We start from the raw sequence: 17,769 nt of genomic DNA, 5'->3' as shown, positions 1-17,769 counted from the left end.
GATCGAACCCATGCCCCCTGCAGTGGAAGCCTGGAGTCTTAACCACTGGACCGCCAGGGAAGTCCCTCCATAAATTTTTTTTAAATCCTTCTTGAGCACGTATTTCAGTCTGAGCTTTCTTTTAGAGAATTGAAGTCCTACATCTGCTGTCCACGGATGTAAGCAGCACTCCCTAAAAGCATTCCGAAACAAAAGTCTCCCTCCTGCCCACCCTCCTCCTGAACTCAGAGGAAGCCTGAATTATACTGATGTAGTGTGACCTCTTGCCACGGTAGAACTTGTATGCAAGTCTGAGGTAATTAATGTTATCAGTGTAATCTGAGTCATGGTCTTACCTCCACTCCACGTGAAGTGGCAGTCACTGTACATTAAAGTCAGTCATTTACAAGCTGTAGCACAGATATGCACTGCTGCTCATGCCAGTCTTCAACATGGGTTTGTTTAAACATGAAAATAAGGCTGTAGGTCATAGCCCTTGTTGTTGTAAGAATGCTTATGAATCTAGGTATGAATCTAGGTATGCTTATGAATGAGGTAGCCCAGCACCCAGTGGCAGCTTTGGAGTTCACATAAGCTGCATTGCTGTGTCACGGGCAGGGGGTGCAGAGCAAGTAAACATCCTCACATACTCGTGTGATGCACAGTCCTGCATTTTCATGTCAGTTTTGTGACAGCATATTTTTTAAGACTGTAATATGAAGACTTGCCAAAGATCACACAGCAGATATTCAGCATAGAACCATAGACAGAGCTTTGGCTAAATGATTCCAAGATCTCAAGCTATTTCTAGGTGAGGGACAAGGATAACTAAAATGGCAAATTGTCTTTAGTACAGAAAGAGGAATCATGGATAAGAACAGCTCTCAGAATCTCTGAAGAAAGGCAGAAGTATTGCTACAATAATGCTATGTAACAAACCACCGTGGCCGGTCTCCATGGCCTCACTCATGTGCTGCTAGTAGGCTGGGGCTTGGCTGATCTAGGCTGGCTGGGCTGTGCTTAAGTCTGCAAGTCTGGGTGCGGGTCTGGCTCACACATCTGTCACCTCCCTTAGACAGTAAGCTGTCCCATGCGTGCTCTTCTCACAGCTGTGGCAGGGGCACAAGAGGACGAGCAGAAACACATAAGGCAGGCCTCCTAAGGCCTGGGCTTAGAACCGGCACACTGTCACTTCTGCCTCATTCTGCTGGCGCAGTCGTCCTCAACCTTTTTTTCATTATTGATCCCCTAAGCAGCCTTTTTAGATATTTTTTCTCAATTGCCTCCCTTCCCCATGAAATTATTTTTAATTTTTTGTCTTTTTATTGTGCTAAAATATACATAACATAAAATTTACCATTTTAGCCATTGTTAAGTGCACAATTGATTGGCATTATGTTTATTCACATTGCTGTGCAGCCGTCACCACCATCCATCTCCAGAACTTTTTCATCTCCTCAAACTAAAACTCAGTACCCATTAAACACTAACTCTCTGTTCCCTCCTCCCCCAGCCCCTGGCAACCACCACTCTACTCTACTTTCTGTCTCTTTTATGAATTCGACTCTAAGATCTCATGTAAGTGGAATTATACATTATTTGTACCTTTGTGTCTGGCTTATTTCACTTAGCACAGTGTTTTCAAGGTTCATCCATGTTGTAGCACGTATCAGTATTTTATTCCTTCTTATGGCTGAATAATACTCCACTATATGAATATCACATTTTGTTTATCATTCATCAGTTGATGGACATTTAGGTTATTTCCATTTTTTGGCTACTATGAATAATGCTCTATGAACATTCATGTACAAGTTTTCATGTGAACATGTTCTCATTTTTCTTTGTTAAATACCTAGGAGTGGAATTGCTGGGTCATATAGTAACTCTATGTTTAACTTTTTGAGGAGCTGCCAGACTGTTTTCAAAAGAAAAACTTCACTAGTTTACACTCCCACCAGCAGTGTATGAGGGTCCCAATTTCTCCACTTCCTCACCAATACCTGTTACCTGTGTTTTATTTCAGCCATCTTAATGGGTATGAAGTGGTATCTCATTGGTTTTGGTTTGTGTTGCCCTAATGGCTACCCCCCAGAGAAGCTTTCTTTTTAATTTATTTAATTTTATTTATTTATTTATTTGGCTGCATTGGGTCTTCATTGCTGTGCATGGGCTTTCTCTAGTTGTGGCGAACGGGGGCTACTCTTCGTTGCAGTGCGCGGGCTTCTCATTGCGGTGGCTTCTCTTGTTACGGAGCACGGGCTCTAGGTGCACGGGCTTCAGTAGTTGTGGCACGCGGGCTCAGTAGTTGTGGCGCAGGGGCTTAGTTGCTCCGCGACATGTGGGATCTTCCCGGAGCAGGGCTCAAACCCGTGTCCCCTGCATTGGCAGGCAGATTCTTAACCACTGTGCCACCAGGGAAGTCCCCCCCCAGAGAAATTTTAATTCCATAGATATATCGCCTGTTTATGTACTATGGCACCTTAGAAGGCTATAAACCCTCACAATATCTAAGGTTTTCACCACCAACCCCCAAACCAATTTTTACCTCTTTGGGGGTGCTATTCTTCCCATTGAGAATGCATATATCAATCCAGTAAGTCACATGGCCATACCCGTGTGACAAATAGGACAGTTTTCAAAGTCAAGGGGGCAAGAAACTATACTTCACCCCTTTAGTGGGAGAAATTAGAGTCACGTGGAAAAAGAGTGGCTGCATAGAGGAGAGAATTGGGGCCCTAACACACAAGGTGAAAGAGACTTTGGCCTGATGAGGACAACGGGCTTCCCCACAATTCCTCAGCCTCTGTGGCAGGCCCACTTCATCTGGAACAGAGCTATACCTTGGTGACCTGACTTCAGGATAGCTGAGCTGCTTTTCTGCCCCTTGCAGATCTTGGATGAGGTAGAAAAACGACGAGGCATCTCTCCCGCCCTGGTCCAGCCTCTCATGAGGAGCGTCATGGAAGCCCCTTTCCCAGCCCTGGGCAAAACCATTGTTGTCAAGAACTTCTTGCCAGGATCAGGAACTGAGGTAAGCCATCAGAGTCCTTTCCTGTCCTGGGGGGAGTAGCCCAGACAGTGGCCAAGTCCCAGTGGTCCCAGGGGCTGGCTTTCAGTGGGCTGTCACATTCAGTGATGTCCCCTTGCTCCTCAGCCTGGCCCAGATCACCCATCTCTAAGAGTATCGTAAATTCCACCCTAAGTCCAGTCCGTCCAGCCCAGGATTCTGGCTCAGAACTATGCCAGGGCAGTGAACATCTTTAGCTTCTCTTATTAGCCTACTACCTTCATAAATTGTATTTGAACCTATTTAGGTTTTTGGTCTGCATCACCTCTACCACTTTATAGTGTAAAGCAGATTCTTTTCAGGGAAGATAAGCTCAGGTACTACCTTTCATTCATCCTAGACTTTGAAGCATGTCCCTTTCCTTGGCTGGGCTGGGATTTGATGCCAGAGCTTGTTTTCATCCTTCCCATTCCCTGTGTGTGACTCTGTGGATATCAGAGGGCAGATCCCATTCAGCCTTGAGTCTCCAGTTCTAAAGGCCCTCGGAAGAGCAGGTCACCTCTGGGGACAGGGGAAGGATGAGGATGTGTCTGGGATATTCTGGAACAACCCAACTTCCCAGCACAGAGAGGAGCAGTCTCCCTGTTGCTGGAGAATCCTAAACCACCCCTACAGACGCAGGTGGCTTGGCCATGGGGGTGTCAACCTTAGCGAGCCCCACTGTCTCGGCAGCACCGGGCAGGTGCCGTGCTGAGAGTAGAAGCCAGTCTCTGCTCACCAAGAAGGAGTCAGCTATTTAAAAAGAAAAACCTGCACGTGAGTAACGACTTGAACTCAGGAACGTTTCAGCAAGTACGGAGTGAGGAGATACGCACGCTAAGCACACAAGCTGAAAGAGCCATCATTGGGAAGGGGCTGGAATGGGGTTGAGTTCATTACAAATCGCCTTCTAGAGGAGGTGAGTCTTGAAAGAGGTGCTTGGATCTGCTGGTCCTTCTGCGTGAGCCTGTGATTCCCATGTGAGACGGAGACGCTTTGCTGTGGGACTGCGAGGGACAGGACCTCAACAGCCATAGAACTCCCTGTGTGGGCTCCAGATATGTTATCGACAAGGAGGGTCTCCAACCATCCTGGGCCGAGGGCCTCTTGTTCTGCAGTCCTCTCTCCCCACCTTCGTCCAAACTGTCCTCACACGCAGCTGTGAGACTGAGTCCCTACCAAACACACCTCCTTCCCCAATCTCCTGCGATCTCGCTTTTCCCAGTCCCTTTTGTTTTCCTTTTTTCTCTTTCCCTTTTCCACTGGCAGTGGGCCACCCCGGCTGCAGATCGCAGAGCCCCAGGTCTGCACTGCGTGTGAGAGGCCTGGCCCCCCTCACGCTGCTCCTGTTCCCCGGCAGGTGATTGAACTGTGCCGCCCTCTGGACTCCCGGCTCGAACACGTGGACTTTGAGTCTCTCTTTTCCTGTCTCAGCGTCCGACACCTGCTCTGTGTTTTTGCCTCCCTGCTTCTGGAAAGGAGGGTCATCTTCATCGCAGACAAACTCAGGTACCACCTGTGGCTACTCCTGCTAAGGTGTTTGAGCGGCGGGCATCTCACACTGTCTGGAATCTGTAGGGTGGGGACTGCCTGGGATTGCAGAGGCAGATCCTCTGAAGAAGGGGTGTGAGTCAGTGGGCAACTAAGGCTGGAGGTTTGTGAGGCACACCAGTTGTGTAAAGTGAGGTGAGCCCGCACTTCTGTGCACTACTTTTCTGGTACTTGGTCTACTTTTCACTCATTCTGCTTTGTGCTGGGCACCCTTCCATGTGCTAAGGAAAGAGGCATAAGAGACACAGAGCTGTCCTCAAAGAGACCTCAGTCCAAGGGGGGGAAATGGAGAAGTAAACAGACCACCCAGCAGCATGTCGTAAAGGCTGACTAGAGACAGAGCATCTGGAGAGCGAGGAGGGTGCTCATTCCCAGAGGAGGCGAGTTCCCTGTGTCTTAAGGTGAAGAGCAAGTAGAAAGCACATTCTGGGCAAAAGGAGCCGTCTGTACAAAGGCAGGGAGACGGGAGGCCAAGAGCATCGCCTTCAGGAACTTGCAAAGCAGCTCAGTGTAGCTGCGCAGAGAGGAAAGCCCAGAGGAAAGCCAGGAACTGGCAGAGATGGGCAAGGCCCGTTTCATGGAGGGCTGCAGGGCCATATGGTGGAAAGCAGAGACAGAGCCTAAGGCATCCCTTCCTCTCAGTACTAACGTAAATCACACACACAAACTCACTGCCCAGTAGGATGCACCCACATCCTCGTGGTCACATTCAGTGATTTGCAAAGCCCAGGCCACAAATCAAAGAAGATCCTGAAGGAGATGCAGGTAGGGATTTGGGTTAATTCTGAACTTTAAAAGAGAAAAAAAAAAAAATTCCTGGCATTTTCATCATTTCAAAATACTGAATCAGAGCCTTCCTCGCTTTGGAGCTGAGGACATAGTTGCACAAGTGGTGGCTGCAATTCCAGGAAGAGCTGAGATATGGGGCCCAGCTAGAGATGGGCCAACCGACCAGGAGAGGCAGGGAGGCCAGCTGAGAGTCCATCTGGAAAGAAGAAATGCCAAAACACGAAAATTGGAGAACTGTGGTTTGGAGAGGAAATATGACTCTCAACTCTAGAAAACAAAAGGGAGGAAGAAGAAAAGGGAAAGAAGGATGGAAAGGACAAAGTGTATGAATGTGGGGTCCATCAGGAGGCGTGGTGGGAAATGGAATCCAGCCCTCTCTCCGCCGCAGCCCATCTGGTCACCTTGATGATGCTACTCCTTGGACGGCAGCCACTTGGCTACCCCCAGGCTGCTCCCACCCTGCCTTTGAGCTAGCTATTCACTTTTAATGTCATAGCTATTGTACTCCCCGTGTACTTTTGTCAGCTCAGGAAGCAGGCCCTGCCTATAGCCTGCAGCTGGTGCTGGGCGCCAGGCAGCTCTCCAAACTCCCTGGGCACTGGGGAATTTGGACCAGAGAGTTCTCCGGGTTAGGGCCTTGGAAGCCAAGGATGAGAAATAACCCTTCCGTGACCAGGATGGGATTTCACCGGCACTCACTCGAGTAACTGTCTGTATTCTCTGGAAGCCCCACCATCCCCCACTCCTCCACCGTCTTTAGTTGTAGAATTCTCAGGCTTTCCTTTGGGGGAGGGGAAAATGATGGATCTCAGAAAGACCTAGGCAAGGAGTAGAAGGCCCACCAGGAGTGGAGATGGGGCAAACAGCCCGTTGAGGCGCTTGCTTCTGGTTTAAAGATGTTAGGCTCGGGAAGGGTCCAGCCTGAGAAAATGTCTGAGAAGGTGGGCGTGGCTCGAGAGGAGCGGCCACCAGGACCTGTGGCCCCCGCCCTAACCCAGGCTTTCTTCAGGGGGAAGGAGAACAGAAAGTATCATCTGTCTTTCTCATGAAGGTACAATGAAAGAGAAGCTGGGAACAGAAAGGGAGGGGAGCCTCATCAAAGACCAGTGCATCCCTGCAGGGCAGCAGAGGACATGTGTCAGAGGCTCAGGGCACCAAGACACAGGGAAGTACTTAGGACAGAGATGTCTGGGAAGGGACTTGGCCACGTCTACCTTGTCCCTGGACAGATTTCTGGGTTGACAGGTTGAACTCTGGGCATCCCCTCACACGGAGCTGCTGTAATGAGAGACAATGGACGGTGAAGTGACCCCATCCCTGAGAATGGAGCCTGCCCTGGGTCTTGGTCGGTCCTCCCAGCCCCCTCCCCTCCTGCTCTGGCAGGAGACAAGTCACCGCGGTGTTCTGATTAGAGGGACTTGGGAGTTTCTCTCGTCACCCCACCTGCCATGGTGCCTGGCACTCTGCCCTGAGAGATTTAGTCTCTTCAAGCAGCAAACACCCACGAGAGCGTAAAATGCCAGCTGTAGCTGCTGCACGCCGTTCTCGCCATAGGGCCCTAACTGCCCACTGGCTGTTTTCTTTTGCAGCAGCTGCCAGGCGTGGGGCACTGAGGAGATGGGGTTTTCGTAGGGGAGGAGGCGGGGGCAGGGACATGGATAACTTTGGCGCCTTCTTTGGGTCCGGAGCCAGGCCGTGGTGCACTAATTAGTGCGTGCCTGTGCATGCATGTGCGTATAAAATACCTGGATTACATCTTTAGACCCTTTACAACATTCAGATGTGCACGTCCATCTCTCATCACACAAGAGGGGTCTTCCCGGATAGGGAGGAGGCCTGAACACCCTCAGCTGTTGGCCCCGGGTCTCCTCATTTAGGAAACAAGGGCTTGTCTGTGACCGGCCCCTCGGAGCTCTGACTTGCTAGGGCTTCGGTGTCTCATGGGCTCCTGTGTCTCATGGTCCCCAGAAGCAGCCCACGATTGTCCTGTTACAAATGGCTCAAAGTGTTCTCTCTCTTGCCCAATAAATTATCTTTCCACCCAACAATAGTTCCATGTGGACCTGAAGAGGTAGGGAAATAAAGAAAGAAAGGCCCTGAGAGCTCTGAGGCAGGAAGAGAAGGAAACACAGCATGAGCGAACCTGATGAGAATAACAACAGCGCAACCGTGAGAGCAGGGAACGCCGGAAGCTGCCCTGGGCCAGGCTCCTCTAAGGGTTTGGCCTGTATTCTCTCAGGCTCTTGACAACTCAGTCAGTTAGGTTCTATTAGTAGGAAGCTAAAAAGCACACGGAGGTTAAGTCACTTTGCTCAAGGGAGGGGTCAGTGGGAGAGCCGGGATTCAGACAAGGTCAGCTGGCTCCAGGGAAAGGGAGGAGGCGGAGCAGGCCACCATGGTCTGGGGGTGGGGAGAGGTAGTGTCTGTGAGGCTGTCCGTCTACAGTCTTTTTAAAAACATGCCATTAGGACCCCCTTGGTGCTTGGCAATCAGGCCAGAGTTGTCTCCTGAAGACGCTAAGACATCTGTGCTGTTCTCCCCAGGGCCCACCCTCCCTTACCGCCTTCAGCCTTCCAGCCGGGACCCCAGTGAGGCATGTGGACTGGGTGACCTCCAGAGTCTCTCCCAGCTAGGACATGCTCTGACTCTGCGACCAGGGTGCCCCAGGCCTCCTGGCACTGTGCTCCTTGGTGTCTGCCCTCCCAGCGATCTTACTCCAGGACTTACTAAGGTCCCCCCACCCCAATTCCTGACCCAGGACTCATCCCCCTCAGGCATCCTGTGATTTCCAAAGTGCCCCAGGGGGGACTTCCCTGGTGGTCCAGTGGTTAAGACTCCGCACTCCCAAGGCAGGGGGCCCGGGTTCGATCCCTGGTCAGGGCACTAGATCCCGCATGCATGCCACAACTAAAGATCCCACGTGCCGCAACTAAGGGCCCACATGCCGCAACTAAAGATCCAACATGCCGCAACTAAGACCCTGCGCAGCCAAATAAATAAATAAATATTTTTAAAAACCAAAAAACAAGGGGCTTCCCTGGTGGCGCAGTGGTTAAGAATCCGCCTGCCAATGCAGGGGACACGGGTTCGAGCCCTGATCCGGGAAGATCCCACATGCCGCGGAGCAACTAAGCCCGTGCGCCACAACTACTGAGCCTGCGCTCTAGAGCCCGCGAGCCACAACTACTGAGCCCATGTGCCACAATTACTGAGCCTGCGCTCTAGAGCCCGTGCTCCACAGCAAGAGAAGCCACCGCAATGAGAAGCCCACGCACCTCAGTGAAGAGTAGCCCCCGCTCTCCACAGCTAGAGAAAGCCCGCTTGCAGCAATGAAGACCCAACACAGCCAAAAATAAATAAATAAATTTTTAAAAAGTGCCCCAGGGGACAACCACGTCATCTACCCAGCTGTGAAGTGGGAGAGTAGACTGTGTAATTCCTGTGGGACCCCCCTAGCTCAAATGCTCTGGGATTCTATGAAGGCGCTACTGAGGGAAAGTCAGCCCTATAACCAGACATCTGCCCCTCCCCACCCTCACGGAGGCCCGCTCCTCTCCCGGGGGATCTGGTTCAGTAGAAACCATCTAGATAGCGTTTCCCTTAGAGGGATTCTAATCGTGGGCACTTCAGGGCGGTGAGATGCTGAGGTAACTCACTGTGAGTGCTCCGCTATGGCCCTCTTCACCTTATGTGGGTTAGAGATAAATACACACCATGCTGTGGATCCGCTCTCATGGGATTCCCAGGCCTCTGCTCTAGCCTGTGCTCTGCAGCTGGGGGCACCCTCTGCACCTCCTCTTGCAGCTTTAACTGCCTTCTTCTGAGGGGGCCTCAGCGCAGCCTTCTCTTTTTGGGCCTCTCTGACCCTCAGATGTGCCCCCTCCCCTAACAGGGAGCACGCACAGGAAGTCTGGCTCACCTGGGAGGGAGGGACCTAGCTAATGATTGAAGCACAGAAACGCCGCCAAAAAGCACGGTAGGTGTGACGTCGCTGAGGGAGAAAGCCAGAACCCTCCGTCTCTCCTCCGCTCCGCTTAAGGGTACTCCTCTGGGAGGCGTCAGCCTCCGTCTAGTTCTGATTTACGGGAAAATAGCTAGAGGGGATTGAAGTGTTTTTCAGCCAGGCCATGACAAACAAGTAGCTGGCCGCAAGCTGTCTGACCTGGCAAAGTCTATTAAGAAAGCCTTCAGCCTAAGTTTAGCCGGTACTTTCATCCTCATCAGCTGACACTGCTCTCTACAGGCTGCACATGCACTGAGTTCCAGCCCTGCTTAGTGAGAAGCAGGTCTCTCCCGATTGCCGTTCGTAGCCCCAGTCTTCTTAAGACCACAGAGCAGGGCACGAGAACAGGGCATGCCGCAAACTCAGGGAGTGGCCCCGTGATATCGCGGGGCGGACGTTAGCCTGCTTGCGGCCTGTAGTCACCGCCACCAGCACCCTCCACATCGCACGACTCATCTGCTCAGCACCGCGGGTGCGTCTGCCCGCTGCAAGAGGGAAGAGCTGGGAGCCGTGGCAAACACCGTGTGAGTTACAGAAGGGTTTTAAGTTGAGCCAAAAATCTATCAAATTTAGAATAACATTTCTGCTCCGTTTCATCTCTAGGGTGGACACTGAGTGTTTCTTAAGGCTCTGTCAAGCCAAAGTTTAGCAGATGAAAAAGAAAGAATGTTGTTGTGATGGCTTGTTCTGTTGTCATAACAACCCAAATAAATATTTCCCTATACCCCTTTCTTCATTTCCCTGATGATAAACATTTTGTTTTTTAGTTTATTAATTTCAGTTCCCAAAGTTTTGGCCAAATCTACAGACTAGGCTGAATAATAAAGTCAGAGCTGCACATAAACAATTTGTACAAAAGTTGTAGACAGGTTGAAGTTTGTTTGTTTGTTTTTTATTTATTTATTTATTTATTTATTTATTTTCTGGCTGCATTGGGTCTTCGTTGCGGTGTGCAGGCTTCTCATTGCGGTGGCTTCTCTTTGTTGCGGAGCACAGGCTCTAGGCATGCGGGCTTCAGTAGTTGCAGCACACAGGCTCAGTAGTTGTGGTTCATGGGCTCTAGAGCGCAGACTCAGTAGTTGTGGTTCATGGGCTCTAGAGCGCAGACTCAGTAGTTGTGGCGCACGGGCTTAGTTGCTCCGCAGCATGTGGGATCTTCCCGGACCAGGGCTCGAACCCGTGTCCCCTGCATTGGCAGGCGGATTCTTAACCACTGTGCCACCAGAGAAGTCCCAGGATGAAGTTTTTAATAGTCAAGAAATTTACTTCTTATCTTTTTGTAGTGCATTAAGACCAGAAGCCAAATGACAGACTTCTAGCTAATGATAAGTAGGATTAGGTGGTCTAATCTTGACAAATTTAGAGTTTGAACCTTGGCCTTGACATGGGATAACTAAACAAATAAGTCCATGTGTAGCTGTGTGCCTTTATCTTGTTGTGTGTTCCTTTTGGTTCATTTTTAATCAGTTTCTGTAAGCTTAAATGGGGTCCCCTATCTTGTCTGGAATCAGTTGCACCAGCAATGTTTGCCATCTCAGAAAAAGGTTGGGTTTGTGGCATGCCCTCTCCAGGCAGGTGAGCTTGCCAAGGCCTACCCAAAAGTGTGAGTAGCTGCCATCTTGGTGGTCTGGCACCCAGAATACTACTTCAGAGGTCCTCAGAGTGGCTGACTGGGAGATACCTACATTTAATTCAGCAGAGTGCTATGAAAAATGCAATTTTAATAGCACAATGCCATCAGACTGATTACATATTAACTACCTATTTTTGCCTATAAACACCAAGAAGATAGCATTTGAAGCAACATTTAGACAGTAGCATAGCCACAAATTGTCTTCTACTCCAAACCCATCACTGACAGAATCTTGGGCTGGAAGCGTACTCCAGTTCTTCCCTCAGATTCAGATCCCTCCCAGGCTGTGCTGGCTTTGTGTGTAGTCTTTTGGGGCCTTACTGCAGCAGTTTAAAAACTCTCCAACACTTGTATCCATTAGTTGCTCAGAGTGAGGTGTCGCCATTGCTCTTCTGTCCTGTCTGTGCTAATGAGCTATAGGATTACCCTCTGATGACAGGCCTCGGTTCTTTTCAATGTCGCTATTTCCAGCTCCTGGCTCCTATTTCCACTTCCTGGCTTTCTCTCTCTCCTTTCTTTCTTTCTGTCTTTCTTTCCTTCTTTCTTCCTTCCTTCCTTTCTTTCCTTTCTCTTTCTTTCTTTCTTTCCTTCCTTCTTTCCTTTCTTCATTTCTTTCTTTCTTTCATTTTTTGGCTGCGTTGGGTCTTCATTGCTGCACGCGGGCTTTCTCTAGTTGCAGCGAGCGGGGGCTACTCTTCACTGCGGTGCACGAGCTTCTCATTGCGGTGGCTTCTCTTGTTGCGGAGCACGGGCTCTAGGCCTGCGGGCTTCAGAAGTGGTGGCACATGGGCTCAGTAGTTGTGGCTCACGGGGTCTAGAGCAAAGGCTCAGTAGTTGTGGTGCACGGGCTTAGTTGCTCTGCAGCATGTGGGATCCTCCCCGACCAGGGCTCGAACCTGTGTCCCCTGCATTGGCAGGTGGATTCCTAACGACTGCGCCACCAGGGAAGCCCTCTCTCTCTCTTATAGTTCATAGTTTGTAGATGTTAAAGCTGGAACGTCCACTTTCCTCATGTTAAAGATGAGGAAGCTAAAGCCTGGAGAAGGGCTTTACCTGAGATCACACAGAGAGTAGCAGACCCAGTTTTCTTGAGGCCCAGCCTGTGTTCTTTTTAACTCGGTGACACATTACTCCAGGGTTTGAAAGTATAGTAACGGAAATATGGCAGCCACCTCCTACTAAGTCTCACCAGGCCCCAGACTAGATCCGAGTTACCTTTCACTCATGTTCCTGGGATTGATGCACAGTAGGAGAAACACTTTGCTTGGAATGCTAAAGGATGCTGATGGGCTCATCCTTCAAATTCCTGGGGTCTATTCAACTCTGGAAACTCATCATTTACATTTCTGGTAGCATCTTAGAGAAAGCTCTGTGCTTGATTCTTACTGGTTGCTAGGTGAGTTGGGAGGCTGCCCAGCACAGTAACCCCAAGTAGGGCACAAGGGCTTTGTAGCAACCAGAACCATAGTGTCTTCTCCAGGAGAACTTAAGCAGTCACAAGTGTATCCTGATGTCTCTGGACTGATGCTTCAACCCTCAGGAACCACCACAGAATTGCAAAGCATTCTGAGACCTGACCCTTCTCCCCTGTGCCCATCTTTTAACCTTGTGGCCCAGCCAGCCTCCCACTGGGGCATCTCCTCCCCCCAACCCCCCCGCTTTTGTACAAATTGATCACAGCTGCGGGCCCTGGTGTTCCTGTCCATCACCCCCACCGTAATGCGAGCCAGCTTCCAGGGCTCTCTTCCTAGGACTTCCTTCAAAAACACTGCCTGTCCTCCAACCAGCAGATGCTCAGTAAGGCTACACATTAAGGGGCAAGTGAACTTGAAGAGTCATCCTTAGCATCCCCAGAACCACAGACTGTTCTTTGCATATTCCTAAGAAACCACCAATCCCAGCAGGGCCCACCCCCATGGAAGGCTCCTCTAGCCTTCACGAGTCGGGGAATAAAATTTCGACAGGCTACACTCAGAATAACCCCTACTTTTCTCTTCCACCATTTATTTTGGGGGAAGAGCTGCCACTAGCTGTATTATTTACAGAATCTGACCTTTCCTTCTAGTGTTTCAAGAGGCAGAACTTTTTTTTAGAATATTGGTGGGGCTGGAGAGCAAGAGGGATGTGACGCTGCCAGCACTGCCCACCTGCCATGTGGCTCCTGACACTCTGGGCTCCACAGGTGCCAGCTAACGAGGTGGCAGTGGGAACCAGGTGTGGAACATTGGGACCCAGCTGCAACAGCGAATCAGACTATTCAAAAAACAAACAAACAAACAAAAACCACTTGTTAGGAGAAATCACAAACAGTGGCAGCACCTACCTACATGGCCAACAGGTGACGCAGCTGAGTTGTCATCAAACTGAGTACAGTTGTCCTTTAGCTCCCTGCGTTCCAGTTAAATGAATGAATTTCTTCTTTCTTTCCGTGACGTTTATTCACCAGCCCGATGTATCCAGCGCTGGCATTGCTCATCATTGTCTTCTCAACTTGTTCCAACGCCTTCCCGGTCCAGTTGGTTCACACTCACTGCACCTAAGCCGGCACACCCTGTCCCCCAACCCCGGCCCTGCAGGGCTTCCGCCAGGAGACACAAAGCGCTGCAGCAGCACAGAGAAGGGAGAACCCATTAGACTTTCTCCTTCTAGGATGAGGCCAAAAGAAAGCAGAAGGGCGGGAGGCCTTTTCTTTGAGTTGGGAAAAAAACAGTTGAACAGTTGTATTTTTCTATTGCAGCGACTGAGAAAAACCCAAAGGCTTCTGGCCGTGCCTCTTCGTACCTCCATTCCTCAGTCTGTATCTCTTTACCGCCCCCAGTCTGCAGGACTCCTCTGTCCCCACCCTGCCCCCATCCTGAATGCAGAGGTTACTTTAACTTCTTTTATTTTATTTATTTATTTTATTATTATTATTATTTTAATGTTATTTATTTATTTGTTTGTTTATTGGCTGCGTTGGGTCTTCGTTGCTGTGCACGAGCTTTCTCTAGTTGTGGCGAGCGGGGGCTACTCTTCGTTGTGATGCATGGGCTTCTCATTGCCGTGGCTTCTCCTATTGTGGAGCATGGGTTCTAGGTGCACAGGCTCCAGTAGTTGGGGCTCGCGGGCTCTAGAGCGCAGGCTCAGTAGTTGTGGCGCACGGGCTTAGTTGCTCCGTGGCATGTGGGATCTTCCCGGACCAGGGCTGGAACTCGTGTCCCCTGCATTGGCAGGCAGATTCTTAACCACTGCGCCGCCAGGGAAGTCCCTACTTTAACGTCTTTTAGCCTCGGGCTTGTTAGCTATAAAATTCAAAAGACGATGCACTCCATCTCTAAAATCACTTCCAGGTCTAAAATTCTGTGATTCTATAACTTCCCTGGAGTCAAAAATGCTCAAATCACACCTGTGAAATGTAAACGGACTCTTTTTTTTTTTAATATTTATTTATTTATTTATGTATTTATTTATTTTTGGCTGCGTCGAGTCTTAGTTGCGGCATGCAAGATCTTTCACTGCAGCCCATGGGCTTCTCTCTAGTTAGGTGCAGGCTCTCTAGCTGTGGTGTGGACTCCGTAGTTGCGGCACATGGGCTTAGTTGCCCCAGAGCATGTGGGATCTTAGTTCCCCGACAGGGATCGAACCCACGTCCCCTACATTGGAAGGCAGATTCTCAACCACTGGACCGCCAGGGAAGTCCCCTGTCAACGGACTGTTAAACTTGAGTGCTGCATTTTTATTCTCCTTTAGTGAATTGACTAAAGTGAGAGTTTCAAAGACTTGCTGAAGAGACCATGGATGACAGCGTCCGTGGCCTGGACCATCGCATGATCCACTCTTTTCCAAGTAATATTTAGGAACTTACAACAAATGTGCTATAAAAAGAGGTGGATTTCATACACAAGGCTTCCTTCAGGGAATTCCTTCTTAGGGCCTTTTAAGGGACTCCCTCTAGTCACTTGGAAATGAAAACCAACATCCCAGTAAAACATGTAAATGTCAAAATTCCAACTCAACCATCCCTGTCTACCTGTCTCCGCCCCCCACCCCCACCAGTTCTCTCGTCCAAATCGTTGGCTTCCAAGCCTTTTTACTGCAGTCCCCAATAAGAAATACATTTTAGGGACTTCCCTGGTGGTCCAGTGGTAAACAATCCGCCTTCCAATGCAGGGGACGCGGGTTCAATCCCTGGGCGGGGAACTAGGATCCCACATGCCGCGGGGCAACTAAGCCCGTGCGCCACAACTACTAAGCCTGCGCACCTCAGCTAGCGAGCCCACGTGCCGCAAACTACAGAGCCCATGCACTCTGGAGCTCACACGCCACAACTAGAGAGAAGCCCACGCACCGCAACGAAAGATCCCGCATGCCGCAACAAAGATCCCGCGTGCCACAACTAGGACCCAACGCAGCCCAAAAAATAAATAAATAAATTTTTAAAAAGAAATACATTTTACATTCAGACCCAATATACTACCCACATAATACACACAGATAGTTATTTACAACTGGAAAAAAATGCAGCATGTTCTCTTATTTTCTATTCTATTCTTCTTGTGGTAGTTGTTTTTTTTTTTAATTAATTAATTTATTTATTTATTTATTTATTTATGGCTGTGTTGGGTCTTCGTTTCTGTGCGAGGGCTTTCTCTAGTTGCGGCAAGTGGGGACCACTCTTCATCGCAGTGCGCGGGCCTCTCATTATCGCGGCCTCTCTTGTTGCGGAGCACAGGCTCCAGACGCGCAGGCTCAGTAATTGTGGCTCACGGGCCTAGTTGCTCCGAGGCATGTGGGATCCTCCCAGACCAGGGCTCAAACCCGTGTCCCCTGCATTGGCAGGCAGATTCTCAACCACTGCGCCACCAAGGAAACCCTGGTAGTTGTTTTTAATGCTAATAACAACCCACTGAAATTGTTTCAAGACCCTACAATGGGCTGTAAATATAGTCTGCAAAAACCTGTTCTAGACACAACTATCCTTGTTTATATTTTAATGACCTTCTGGTTTTCTAAGTCATGACCTCACACCCATAGTACTTGAGCAGATCAACTTTGTAGACTGGCCACACACAAATACAGATTAGTCCTAAAAATCAAAAAGTTTTAGAATAAAATGAATTCAACACATTCAGTGATCTATAGATCAAGGAAATTAAACATAAATGGTAAGCAATTCACTAAAAGTATCAACGTTCTTGATATCTAGGAGAAAGTGATGCCTTAAGAAGAAAAGCTTCTGTGCTTTTCAAGAAGATCCTTTGAAAGGCAGAAGTCACTTCACCCCAAGCTGCTGGCTGAATTATTGATGTTGCTCTCCTTGGTATAAGTCTGAACTTTAGTCTGTCTCACCCTTACTCAGCTAATAAAGAAGGTATTATAGTGATAAAAACAAAACGTTGGGGTAGCATCTTTCTCATTTTGGGGGTGATCATTTGAAAGAAAACACAAGACCAAATGTCAGTGAAATATGTGGATGCTACGCTACTAAGAGGCATTTCATGACTCCAGTGAGTATTAGGAGATTGATTATTTGCTAAGATAGAGAACAGGAAGGTTAGGAGACATGCTGATAAATGGACGAGATTCAACATTACCCTTATTAGGTTAGGGGCCCCAAAGTGGGAACAGGATAGAAAAGAGGGCTAGTGGATATTTTAAGGATTTCTCAGGGGGTACTAGATTTAGAGGAACTCACTAGATTCAGAGGAATTTAAATGATTTGGGGGGGGATTGCTTTCTTTTTTATATATATAAGTTTATTTATTTATTTTTGGCTGCGTTGGGTCTTTGTTGCTGCGCGCGGGCTTTCTCTAGTTGTGGAGAGTGGGGGCTACTCTTCATTGCGGTGCGCGGGCTTCTCATTGCGGTGGCTTCTCTTGTTGCGGAGCACAGGCTCTAGGCGCAAGGGCTTCAGTAGTTGTGGCACGCGGGCTCAGTAGTGGCTCACGGGCTCTAGAGCACAGGCTCAGTAGTTGTGGCGCACGGGCTTAGTTGCTCCGCAGCATGTGGGATCTTCCCAGACCAGGGCTCGAACCTACGTCCACTGCAGTGGCAGGCAGATTCTTAACCAATGTGCCACCAGGGAAGCCCTGCTTTTTTTATTGCAATAAAATATACATAACCATAAAATTTACCATTTAAATCATTTTTAAGTGTATGATTCAGTGGCATTAAGTACATTCACAGTGTTTGCAACCATCACTACTATCCCTTTCCAGAGCTTTTTCATCATCTCAACTGTGACTCTGTACCCTTTAAGCAACAATGCAACACTCTCCCTTCCCCCAGCCCTGCTAACCTCTATTCTACTCTGTCTCTATGGATTTGCCTATCCTAAGTCCCTCATATAAGTGGAATCATACAATATTTGTCTCTTTCTGCCTGGCTTAATTCATTTTTTTTGAATATTTGTTTTATTTATTTATTTTTTAGGCTGTGTTGGTCTTAGCTGTGGCACGCAGGATCTTCTCTGAGGCATGCAGGCTCTTCGTTGGGGGGCGTGGGCTTCGCTCTAGTTGTGGTGCTTGGGCTCTCTAGTTTGTGGCACACAGGCTCTCTAGTTGAGGCGTGGGACCTCAGTAGTTGTGGCGTGTGGTCTTAGTTGCCCCGCGGCATGTGGATGTTAGTTCCCCAACCAGGGTCCAAACCCATATCCCCTGCATTGTAAGGCAGATTCTTTACCACTGGACCACCAGGGAAGTCCCTAGCCAATATCTTTTAATCCACCTCTTTTCTCCTTAAGTAAACCAGAGCTAAGTGATTTTTTTAAATGGCCTCAGGAAAGTT

The 17,769-nt window shown here is 49.0% G+C and overlaps 1 protein-coding gene across 3 annotated transcripts in view; it reads left to right on the top strand.

Annotated features, from left to right (window-relative positions):
- The window catches only part of DENND2A (DENN domain containing 2A), a 104,418-nt gene that overhangs the window by 74,689 nt on the left and 11,960 nt on the right, over positions 1-17,769 (top strand). For all 3 annotated transcript variants that reach the window (XM_061198818.1, XM_061198817.1, XM_061198820.1), the window contains 2 exons: positions 2,873-3,013; positions 4,389-4,537. In XM_061198818.1, coding sequence (XP_061054801.1) covers positions 2,873-3,013; positions 4,389-4,537 — 290 coding nt within the window. The remainder of the gene's footprint in view (positions 1-2,872; positions 3,014-4,388; positions 4,538-17,769) is intronic.

This window comes from Eubalaena glacialis, chromosome 8, assembly GCF_028564815.1.
Source record: "Eubalaena glacialis isolate mEubGla1 chromosome 8, mEubGla1.1.hap2.+ XY, whole genome shotgun sequence".
NCBI classification, from domain to species: domain Eukaryota; kingdom Metazoa; phylum Chordata; class Mammalia; order Artiodactyla; family Balaenidae; genus Eubalaena; species Eubalaena glacialis.
This window is presented reverse-complemented; position numbering and strand designations above follow the sequence as displayed.